Consider the following 12,364-nt stretch of genomic DNA (forward strand, 5'->3'; position numbering starts at 1 on the left):
AGGGCTAGGTGGAGCTGCCGCAGCCTCCGCCCCTGGCAGCAGCAGGCAAGCGATGTCACCTGTAGGGGCGCAAAAGTTACCTCCCCAAACCCTAAAGCAACACAAACACAACCTTTCCCCGAGTCACACAAATGATAGTATGTGCCGCCCAAGGTAGGAGGCTAGATCCCGGCGTCGCCCTAGCCCTCCCGAGGCGGCGAGCTTGGGGAGGGGGCTGGGGCGGGGGCCTCCCGCGCCGACTCCCCTCGCCCCAACGCCCCTCTCTTTGGGGACAAGCCACGTGTTTCCCTCGGATGGAGGGGGAGGTGCGTAACGGGAACAGCTGGAAGGAGTTTCACGCTGACATTTTAAAGCTGCGTGTGTTCAATTTTATTTGGAGGGACTAGGGTCCCATGAACACGAAATGGTGAGCAACGCATTGAGGCGAGTGCAGCAAATGTCAAGATTCTGGGGAAGGGCCTCCGCGGGAAACTTGAACGTGGGCCCCCGAGGGGGGTGGAAGGAGAGGTCAGGAGTTGGGGGTGGCGGGGGAGGAGGGCGTACTTTGCAAGCAACTTACTGTTTCGCTTGCAACTTGCTTTTAGGCCTGCCACCTCCTGCTTTCCTTAAAAATAATAAAAAGTGCAAAGAAATCTAGTTCGCCGGAGGTTTTGCATTTGGCGTGCAACTTCCTTCAAGTGTGAGCGCGCTAGGACGGAGGGAGGGATGGGGGTTGAACTTGGCAGGCGGCGCCTCCTTCTGCCGCCGTCGCCGCCTCGCAGACTCGGAGAAGAGGGTGGGGGACGGTCGCGGCGCGGGGGAGGGTGGGTTCTGCTTTGCAACTTCACTCTGGGTGCGAGCGCGCTCGGCGGGTGCAGACTGGGCCGCCCAGACGATGCGGGGGTGGGGGACCGGCCCGCACGCGACTCCCCGTGGGCCAAGAGTACGTTTGAGCCGACCCTCTTCCCTGCCCGCCCCTCCCTGAAGCCTCCCCAGAGGGCGTGTCTGGCGGTCCGGTCCCGCGAGCGGCCGAGACGCTGCGGCACCGTTTCCGTGCAACCCCGTAGCCCCGTTCGAAGTGACACACTTCGCTCAACTCGGCCCGGGGGCGGAGGCGCGGACCGGCCCCGCGTCTCTGCTGCGGCCGCGCCCCGGCTCCCCCAGCCAGCCCGCTGTCATCCGCAGGGGCGCTGACGGCGTTTACCGCCGAAGGACTGGGCGAGCTCCGGAGTGGATCTGGAGTGGCGGAGTTGGGCGGGGGCGGGAAGGAGCGGCAAGAAGAGAAACTATAGAGAAAACTCGGTTTCCCTCGGAAGCCCGCCCCAGAAAGGCCAGGTCGGCCCCGCCGGCGCCTCATCTCCTTTTGCCTGCGGGGTGGAGAGGTGGAGGGCGAGGAGGCTGCCTGGGCGGGAGCCGCGCCGGGGGGCCGCGGGCGGGCAGGCGCCGTCGCGGCCGGGGTGGCGGGGCCCGCGCGGAGGGCGTGGGGGCGGGGGCCGCGGCCGCTCCTGCAGTTGCCGAGCGTCGCCAACAGGTTGCACCGTTCCCCGCGCCGCCGCGCGGCCCCTCGGGCGGGGAGCGGCCGGGGGTGGAGTGGGAGCGCGCGCGCGCGGGTGTGTGTGCGCGTGTGTGTGTGTGTGCGCGCCGTGGCGCCGCCTCCGCCCGCCCCCCTCGGTCCCGCTCGCTCGCCGCGGCCGGGCGGCCCTTTCGCGTGTCCGCGCTGCCTCCCCTCCTCCTCCTCCTCCATTTTGCGAGCTCGAGTCTGTGACGGGAGCCCGAGTCACCGCCCGCCCGTCGGGGACGGATTCTAGTGGGTGGAAAGAGACGCTGCAGCCGGAGCGGCGGAGCGCCGGCACGGAGGACGCGCGCCCGAGAGCCCCGGCCCGCGAAGACGTGCGCGGGGCGGGGGTCTGGCTTGTCAGCCGGGAAATGGGAGACTTTCTCAAATAGGGGCTCTCCCCTCCCCCTCATGGAGAAGGGGGCGGCTGTTTACTTCCTTTTTTTTAGAGAAAAAAATCTCTCCCTCCTGCTCCTCCTGCTTTCACACGCTAAGTTGTTTATCTCGGCTGCGGTGGGAGCCGCGGACGGTAGCGGGTGAGCGGCGCAGCCGGCAGAGGTAAGGGGAGGGCCGGGGGCTGGGGCCCGCGTGGGCGCTTGCTCCCCGAGGTGCGGGCCGGGGCCTAGAGGCTGGCTCGGGGGCGCCGCGGTAGCTCGCAAACTTTTATTAGCCTCGGGGAGTGGGGGTGGGGGCTGGCGAGGGCCGGGTGACGGTGACGAAAGGGCAGCGCGCGGGTGACAGAGCTGGCCTCTTCCTCTCTCTGGGCCGCCGTCCCCCGGCCGGGCCGAGGGGGAGGAACCCGAGCTCCCTGCGAGTGGAGCTTCGTCGAGCCGCCCCAGGTTTCCAGGGTCTCGCGTTCCCTGGCAAGGAATCCTGGCTTTTTTTTTTTTCCCCTTCCCTAGTCCCCTTTCTTTTCCCTCCTAGGGGGGCCTCCCTGACACCCATTTTTCTGGTGAACGTTGAGTGGCGTCTGAATTCTCCTCGCCTGAATCTTTCCACTCCACCCTAGTGCGCCCGAGCGCGAGCAGGGTTTGTGTCGAGGCTCCAGTGCGTCTCCTTTCTGGCGGGCACGCAGTGTGTGTGTGTGTGTGTGTGTGTGTGTGCGCGCGCGCGCACACACACATACACACATACACACACACACACGCAGGGGGCTGACAGTCTGCGACTTGGAGACTTCGGCCGGGGCTGGCGTTATCTGGTGGAAGTGGGCGTGTCGGAGAAAAGAACTCAACAGGTCTGGACACATTTCTCTCTTAACCTCGCACTTTTTTCCCCTCTCGCCTCCCTCGGCCCCGGGTTTGTTCTTTAGCGCTTGACATCACTTCGCGCCTGAAGGTTTGAAGTAGCCCCTTTTAGAAAAAAGACCCTCCCGAACCATTGTAGTTTTGTGGTGCAATTTTTGACAAGTGCTAGTTTGACGTTTTGGGATTGCAGACTTGACGATTGCAGCCGTGTAATGCCGCTTAAGACCCCTTGGCATGGTTCGTTAACGCCGATTACTGTGACAGGGTTATTTGCAACTTAAACGGGGGGATAAAGTCGTTTGAGGTATCTTTTCGTTTTATGAAGTTTTGTTTTGGTTTCGAGTTTGAAGGCAGCTGTCAAAGCGGCGTGGAAATTCATTAGGCTCCATTTGATACCTTATGTTTAGAGATCGTTATCAGATAAATACAGCAGAGGGGCGGGGACAAAAGCAGTTTACCCTTGAGATTTGTAGAGGCGGGTGCCTACCACTGTCTACCATCATCACATTCCACTTTTAGAGAGGACCAGTGAAGTTTGAGCATCTTAAAGTCTCCGTACAGGAAAAGTTTTCTTTCTTTGAACGGGATTTGAATATAATGTCGCAAATAATGCTTATCAAAGACTCTGCCTGCCTCTTAAAACATCTTGATTGTCAATAACCTATCAACCTAACCCTCTTGAAAGAAGGCTCAGAATTAGGATAGGTGAAGCTTTAGAATGCGGAGCAAATTGTTCTGAGCATTTTACTTGGATTTATATAAATGTGATTTTACCGGTCTGGGGTGTTTTTTTGTTTTTGTTTTTCTTTGTTTTTTTCAATACTTAGATATTCAGAAAGGACAACATTTAATTTCGAGATTATAATAGTATTTCATACTGAGGTCTTAAGCAGTTTAAAAACGTGTAGTTTCATAGATTCTATTGTAAGGGTTTGAGAGAGCTATAGTTCTTGTACAGTATTTAAATAAGCTAAAATTTTAGTGTGAAGCTACTATGCATTCTATTCTACTTTTTTAAATCTAAATTTTGATTAGCCTGTGTACAGTGCCTTTCATTACATACCTCCAAAATTTGAAGGCAGGCACTATTAGGCACATTCAGTAGGAAATATGGGTTAAAATAAGAGCCTTTTCCTACTCTGTTGGAAAATGAGCAGACCATCATTGTTTATTTTTCAAATAAAATACATGGTTCACCAGTAGGTTGGACTAAAAGGTTTGGATGTGTGACCAGCCAGTAGGAGGGGAATTGGGGAGTAATTAGAAACAGAGAATTCTAGCATAGTGTTTATCAAATTTTATGTTTATTGGTTCTCAGAAAAGCCGATAACCTTGATTAGTTGAAAAGAAATGATCATACTTTTTTAAAATTAAATACTTTGACATCAGCTGGAACTTTAGAATAATCAGAATTATAATGTCTGATTAACAAAGTTACCAGTTTGTGAGTGGCAGGATGAATACCCAGGCTTAGATTGATACAATTTTGTTCAGAGCTGTGCAAATGGACTGCATTGTACTTTTAAATGTGGTGCACTGAATGGGAGCAGGAGCCTCTGCTTTTGTATTCTGGAAGACAGAATCTATCTATTCTTGATAACAAGGAATTAGATCCGGTGTTAACTAAAAGGTTCATTTAACAGGCTCTTACTAATCGGATCACAGAGATAATGTGATTTTGTAGCTTATTATGTCCCCTTCTTTTTTTGTAGCTGATACTCACTGATGGACCCCAAGGAGTCATTAAGCACCCCCAGTAGAGAAGAAATCCCCAGCAGTGTGCTTGGTCGAGAGAGGGGAAATGTGATGGACTTCTATAAAACCCTAAGGGGAGGAGCTACTGTGAAGGTTTCTGCATCTTCCCCCTCACTGGCTGCTGCTTCTCAGTCAGACTCCAAGCAGCAAAGACTTCTGGTTGATTTTCCAAAAGGCTCAGGAAGCAATGCGCAGCAGCCAGATCTGTCCAAGGCAGTTTCACTGTCCATGGGACTGTACATGGGAGAGACAGAGACAAAAGTGATGGGAAATGACCTGGGATTCCCACAGCAGGGCCAAATCAGCCTTTCCTCTGGGGAAACAGACTTTCGTCTTCTGGAAGAAAGCATCGCAAACCTCAATAGGTCAACCAGTGTTCCAGAGAACCCCAAGAATTCGGCATCCACTGCTGTTTCTGCTGCCCCCACAGAGAAGGAGTTTCCAAAAACTCACTCTGATGTGTCTTCAGAACAGCAGAATTTGAAAGGCCAGAAGGGCAGTAACGGGGGTAATATGAAGTTGTATACCACAGACCAAAGCACCTTTGACATTTGGAGGAAAAAGCTCCAGGATTTGGAGTTTTCTTCTGGGTCCCCAAGTAAAGAGACAAGTGAGAGTCCTTGGAGCTCAGACCTCTTGATAGATGAAAACTGTTTGCTTTCTCCTTTGGCAGGAGAGGATGATCCATTCCTTCTGGAAGGAAGCTCGAATGAGGACTGTAAGCCTCTTGTTTTACCGGACACTAAGCCTAAAATTAAAGATAATGGAGATTTGATCTTACCAAGTCCTAGCAGTGTGCCACTGCCCCAAGTGAAAACAGAAAAAGAAGATTTTATCGAACTCTGCACCCCTGGGGTAATTAAGCAGGAGAAACTGGGCCCAGTTTATTGTCAGGCCAGCTTTTCTGGGGCCAATATAATTGGTAATAAAATGTCTGCCATTTCTGTTCACGGTGTGAGTACCTCTGGGGGCCAGATGTACCACTACGACATGAATACAGCATCCCTTTCTCAACAGCAGGATCAGAAACCTATTTTTAATGTCATTCCACCAATTCCTGTCGGTTCAGAAAATTGGAATAGATGCCAAGGGTCTGGAGATGATAACTTGACTTCCTTGGGGACTTTGAACTTCTCTGGTCGATCTGTTTTTTCTAACGGCTATTCAAGGTAAGATTAATGCTTTCTGTTTCTTGAAAATGGTATGTTTAAGATCCATTGATAGATTTAAACATTTATTTGAATGTATTCGACTGTAATTCAAGTGCTTTTTCATGTGAAAAAGTTTAAGTGGTCTTTTGAAAGTAGGCTTGGTAGACAAACTATGTGATTTATCTGTACAAAACCCTTTCAAGTTTTGTGTTTGTTTTTTCCGAAATAGTGGTATTTGGTATCCCATTGGGCAGTGATTGAAAATTTTGTGTGAAAACTTAAAATAATATTGCTCATTAACAAATAACTTTAGTAAAAGTGATGTAAATTCAGAGGCGGATAATGTGTGGAAACGTATTTATTGTGCATAATTTTAAGTTGTCCTAAAATATGCTCTTACATTACAATGAAAAACACCTTTAATACTTACATAATCAAACCTTGTGCTGTATTTGTACATCTGTGAAGTGTTAGCCTGGGGAAAATTAGAAGTACTAACAATGAACCCTCTTCTTCAAACTGTGAACCTTCCTGTTGAAGAAACTGAGTCGTGAGGTTACTAAAGCAATGCAGTGAGCAGTTGACCTGACCTGAGTATTAGATGTAGGATAGAGTTCCTGACCCAGCGTAGATAAGTTATGTCTGCTGATTGGTTTCTTTAAGAAATTGGTGCTGAGTTGACTTTCAAATGTTCCTGCAAGTTCTCACATATATAACTAATGGCCAGCATTGTTAAGCTTCAGTCTCAGCTATGTTTAATTTGTTCCTATCTTCTTTATTCTCTATCATTTATAAGTATACTGACATTTCTGTTTGACTCAAAAAGGTCTGTAAAAATGTAATTACCAAGAAAAAGTTCTAAATGTACGTGAATCTGTTGGTAGGAGTTAAATGCTCTGTCCTGCACGCCCATTGCCAATTCAGATAAATATGTATCACATTTTAGGTGTGAAGGAAAATATAAAAATTAATTGTAGAGACACAAGACTGATTAATCAGTGAGACTTTTTGAGCCGGGAGGAGGGCATAGTAGACACCATGATTTCTTTGTACGTAAGTACTTCAAGTTCTAAAGTGTTAATGGTAGTCACTTCCCACTAACTAGTCATTGAAAATTTTGTTTAAAACTTTTTAAAATACTTTTTCTATTAATGATATACCCTAATACTGAGGTGATATACCCTAATACTGAGGTGACTCATTTTTTTCCTCTTTAAGTAGGAAGCTTTGCTCGTTGGGGAAAAACTTTAGATTTAGGCTATGGTCTATTCCTTTTAAAAGGCTTACACGTTTCTTATAAAAGAAAAAAAAATCCTTGGTTCTTGTGTGTTTTAATGTAAACTACCTACTAATCTGTTACTTAATTATCTTTTACGTAGAACATTTCAACTTTTTATTGCTGTCATTCTGAACTGAAGGTTTAAAATGTTTTCAGTAAGAAGATTTGAGATGTTACTACATCAGCCTGTTGTGCTTCAGTCTTAAAAGACATGCTGTGTTTTAAATTTTTCAATCTCAGTTTTTGGTAGTGGAATTCATGATTTTGCTTATTTGTTTTAAAAGAATAAGTACATTTGGTTTGACTAAGGTATTTGTAGGAAACTGCTACATTGATTTATAAAACATTTAATTGTACAAAGAAAAATAATATATCTTAGGAAACGCTTGGTGATAATTAATGCTTTTGTTCTGATACTCAGCATGGTATTGTTTTCATTTTCCTTACTGTAAAAAAGGCGTGGAACAAGAACTTCCCATTTTCTAGTCAGTTAACTTTCATTAAGCCCTATAAAATCTAGGATCTGGAGAATAAGTCTTAATATAGTTATTCTTAAATCATTAAAGCTAGCTTTAATACTTTTTCTACTTGTTGATAACATTTAAGGTATGTCAGCCTCAACAACCATATGATGGTAGGCAAAACGATGATCTGGCTCTTTCAGATTCTTTAATATTTAGTGAAATGATTATTGTAGGCTGATGTGTGGTTTGGAATTATAATCAGTAGTTTGTGTCGTATGAAAAGATGTAATATCTTTACAGGATAGTTTGAGAAGGTTTGAAAATTTTGTGCTTCGTGGCATTATCTTAACATTGGGAACTGTGATTACCCAGAACAAAGCTTCTTCCAAGTAAATTGAAACAGTGTTTCTTTTTACCATCATTGAATTAGCCTATTGTTTTCAAACAGTAACCCTGATATAACTAAAATCCATTGCTTTCTCTTCTCTATATGTTACATGGTTCTAGCCAAATTTTATGACCAATGACCTTGAGTAATCAGCAGATAATTCAACATGTTAAGACCACAACTATGTTAAGTAATGCCTTTCTGACTTGAGATACAGAAATATTAAATCCACTGATAATTTCACTTGCATTCTGTTTAAATTCTTTTAAAGCATAAATTGTAATTTGACTTTTTAAGATGTCACCTAAAATTGCTTTTTCTTAAAACACTTAAAAACACTTTTCACTCTCTTTTGTGAGGGAAGGCAATTCCTTCTGATGTATCAGCATAGCACAACATCCAGTTATTACATTGTTGTAAAATTATGAATATCACGATGGGTCATAGTAGACTATTTGAAGATTTAAGTTAATTGATAGTAAAATGAGAGGAACCTTATTGATACTCAGATACATTCTTTAAGTAAAATGCAGTAGCCATTCTACCTTCATATACTTTTTAAATACTGAAATTCAAAAAATTTAGCATAAACTTGTAACATTGATGAAGGCACATTTCTGCATAATTCGATTTTCAACGTCGTTTCACTTGAGTATTATTGGTGCAACTGCTGAAAGGAGGCATAGAAGTAAATGGTTTCGGTGGAATTAAGAGCTTTTATTGGAACTACGTTGAAACTTTAGTATAAAAAAGTTGATCGTTTTCTGAAGGGTATGGTTATTGAAGAGAAAGAATGATGCAAGATGAATTTGTAACCTAAGTCATAGGTGGAGTTTAAGGCTCTGTTGATTGGCATTTAATGAAGCTATGAAAATTTATGTAGATTTTAACATCTCATTATTATTTGCATCTGTGCCTCACTTATTAACATACTGGGGATGAAGACCTGTACAAACACAGGATGAAGGAAGCAAATTGTGTCCCCTTAACATTTTTCGTATTAACATTGTGTTGATGGTATTCTCAGAGAGAGAGGAGACCTGAGGAAGATATTTTTACTCATTTCTCTCCTTTTTTAATGGATACTTTATACCTTTTTTCTCTCCTTCCAAATGTTCTAGCAGCGAGTGTTTCAATCAGTGTCTTTTTAAGCTTAATATTTCTGATATTCACTCATAAAATGATTTCTGAATGTTAAAGGAGGCTAGCTTTTGGCTGTTTGTCTTCATTTTTTAAAACCCTGTGCATTGTTATGGCTTTATTATTAGTAAAAGAAAAAAACACAAGATAAACACATTGTGTATTCAGGTGTGTGAGTTTAGTTTGAAATCACTACAGTACAGAGATGTGTGATTAGCATGTGGTCAGATTTTATTGAAATTACTTCTTGTGATGTTTCTTTGGCTATTCCGTTATATTTTTATAGTTGATAAAAATAATTTATATTACAGTGCTGTTTTGCCTTTATCTATTGATGTTACAGATATTTTAGTTAATCTGGCCACTTTTACTATTATATAGACTGTGTATAAATTTTACAAACTATAAGAGACTTATTCTGAAACATACCTTGCATATATATAGGTTAAATGTATATTGTAACAGCAGTAAAATTCATATGTGTATAGAGATCACATTGGTGGCTTTTAGAGATTTTAGTGAAGGAGAGGTTGGATCAAAAGTGTTTAGTATGAGTGACTACTATAAAAGAATATCTGTATTATTTGGTTGATTATATAAGTTTTAATCCACTCTGGGCTGCAGGTGATTTGAAATAGCCTAGTTGTTAGGAACGCTTAATTTACATTGGGCTTAAAATTAGCCTGGGGCATATTTCTTAAAACATATTTTTTCTTACTTTTAACATCATACCTAATTGTAGTGAGCAAAAAGTTTTCATTTTGTACTACTGTTTATGTGAGCAAATTAAATACACAAAATAGGTTTGTGCCTGATAGCATATACCCTTCTGAGGACATTCTGATAATTGTGTAATGCAATATTTATAGGTGTTTGCCAAATTAATGGGCACTTGCTTCCATATTTCCAAGTCATGAAAAATGTATATTGGTGAATTGTGTTGCAAAAGAATTTTCAAGAAATATTTTGTTGAATTTAGCTATAACTGAAAAAAAAAATCAATGACTTATTGACCTTAATAGAAGAACTCCTATTTCTATGATTTCAGAGAGTCAGTCGCCCTCATTTTCTTCTGGCTTGTTCTACTTACGTTTTGCATTTTTCAAGTAAATAATATCCTTATGGAGAACTTCCATTTAGGGGGAAAAAAAAAAAGATCTGTTAAGTGTTCCTCTCTCTCTGAATTGTACATGATCACTTTTATGCTAAACTGGATTAGAGTATGAGTTTTAATGGTAAATTTTTGTATTGATTTTTACCCACGAAGGTATATTTTAGAAAATATAGTAGTTCAAAATTAGTTGGAGAGAGTGGTTTCTACCCTCAAACACCAGATTTTGATAGACTGCCTTTTTATTCCTGACTACCACTGTCACATATATCCCTTGAATACAGGCTTCCAGTGGAGTTTATGGATTACAGGTGTTGAGGGAAGGGATGTGAGAGGGTGAAGCAGTAGAGATATGAAAAGGTGGAAGAGAAGTTTAGAAACATCAAGAACGTTCCAAAAACCAACAGTTTGGATCAGCTGCCATGAATTCAGAGGACTGAAAAAAGAGAAATTTGGGGCTGTGTTTGCACATCAACTCTTTGCACATAAAGAAGTGCATTAACCAGGATTACAATTTAGTTTCTTTTATTTGACATAAAAATCTAAAGCTAATTGTGGCAATATAGCCCTGATGTTTATAGGTATCCTTGTTGTCTTTTGCTATCCTTTATTACAAAAAAAAAAAAGGATGGAATGGAAATTTTAGTTCCTTTTAGATTGTTTCAGCTAAGACCAAGTTTGTATTTTTCCCATTTTTATTTAGACTGCTGTTTACTCAAAAAAGTCTAATTACTGGCATGTAGTTGAAGCAGTGATGATACATTGTGTGGGTATAAGCACTGTACATTTCCTAGTGCACTTTGACGTACACCGTCCCCTGACCCTGTCAGACACTCCAGGAGTAGAACCCTCTTCTGTAGTAGTAACGTATTTCCACGGGGTGTGTATTTTTCTGTTGAAAAGTAAGGAAATGGATTCTTATTTAATCTTACCTATTTATAATAAATTATGTGTGTGTGCATGCTCAGTCATGTCCCACTCTTTGCAACCTTACGGACTATATCCTTGCAGGCAACTCTGTTCATGGGATTCTTCAGGCAAGAATACTGGAATTGGTTGCGCTATTTCCTCCTCCAGGGGATCTTCCCAACCCAGGGATTGAACCTGAGTGTCCTATGTCTCCTGCATTGCAGGGATAGTTTTTGCCGCTTGAACCATTGAGGAAGCCTATAATAAATTATGGAATTCTCCAGTTGCTAGATGGTCATTTAAACTATTTATATTGCAATATAGTCCTTAAAGCCAATTATTTTGAATAGAAGTGTGTCATCACCTAATTTTATCTCTGGCCCGGCTTAAATAGTAATGATTTATCTTAAAGGAGCTGTATTAAATATACTTTTTCAGAGTAACATATTAATTTTGAGTGCTTTAAAATTTTTTTATTTTGAGCAAGTTTCAACAAGACTAATAATGTCTATAATACAACAAATTTAGTGAAGATGTCTCTTATTTTAGAATTTTTTTCATTTGCACTGTAGAGCTCCAAATATATATACTTCAGGGGAGAAAGGTTTAATAATATGATTAGCTGTAAATATTTAGCCCATTATCTTACATTGAATTTTTATTTTTTAAACTTAAGTTCAACTTAAGTATGTAGTATATAGGACATATGGTTTGTGGCAATAAATGTTAATTTTTTTTTATAATAAAATTAACCTTTATTCTGGTTGATTTCATAATTGTCCTTAATATTTAGCTGTGGCTATTATGAAAGTATATTTGATAGCCAATTTTTTAAAGCTGTTGTGAAATGACATTTAATTTAGTACACGATTTATTATTTCATGCTGGTTGGGGCAATGTGTGACTTATGACCTTATGATTGTCACATGTTGAACATTAAAGCTCTCCCTGTTTGCTGTAGACACTGTTTTACTTTATTATTGTTTTAATGTTTTGTGTTTTTGTTTTGTAATTATTGGAGATAAGGGTTTCCTTAATTTTAAGATGACATAAACTGCGAATTTGGTGGATTAAAAAAAAAACTTCAAATCCCTTCCAGACAATTCCGTTACTTAATAGTAGAAGTAGTAGAAAGAGATAGACTAAAAATGAGGAAACTCACACTCTAATGCTGAGCTGAACTGATCTGTGACCTTGAATAATCAGGTGTTTTAGAGTAAAAATATTTTCCTTACAATTATACATGAATTATTTTCAAAACATGTATGTACTTCTGTCTCTAAAATCCTACAATCCTCTTAACTTATTATTTTAGTGAATGAGGCACCTGGGGAAGGGAATGGAAAACTAAAATTGATTCTTTGTACACTGTCAAGTGTAAGACAA

At 42.1% G+C, this 12,364-nt stretch overlaps 1 protein-coding gene across 7 annotated transcripts in view; it reads left to right on the top strand.

The window, feature by feature from the left end:
* Positions 1-321: 321 nt before the first annotated feature.
* Positions 322-12,364, top strand: part of NR3C1 (nuclear receptor subfamily 3 group C member 1) — a 119,891-nt gene continuing 107,848 nt past the window's right edge. Inside the window, exons 1-2 of one of the 7 annotated variants that reach the window (XM_027546093.1) lie at positions 322-406; positions 4,494-5,705. In XM_027546093.1, coding sequence (XP_027401894.1) covers positions 4,507-5,705 — 1,199 coding nt within the window. In that variant the 5' untranslated portion in view covers positions 322-406; positions 4,494-4,506. Of the gene's footprint in view, positions 407-795; positions 923-1,070; positions 1,315-1,615; positions 2,093-2,664; positions 2,772-4,493; positions 5,706-12,364 lie in introns of those variants that run through there. The other 6 variants (XM_027546097.1, XM_027546092.1, XM_027546096.1 and 3 more) reach the window with 6 other exon arrangements.

Source organism: Bos indicus x Bos taurus, chromosome 7 (genome assembly GCF_003369695.1).
Source record: "Bos indicus x Bos taurus breed Angus x Brahman F1 hybrid chromosome 7, Bos_hybrid_MaternalHap_v2.0, whole genome shotgun sequence".
NCBI lineage: Eukaryota > Metazoa > Chordata > Mammalia > Artiodactyla > Bovidae > Bos > Bos indicus x Bos taurus.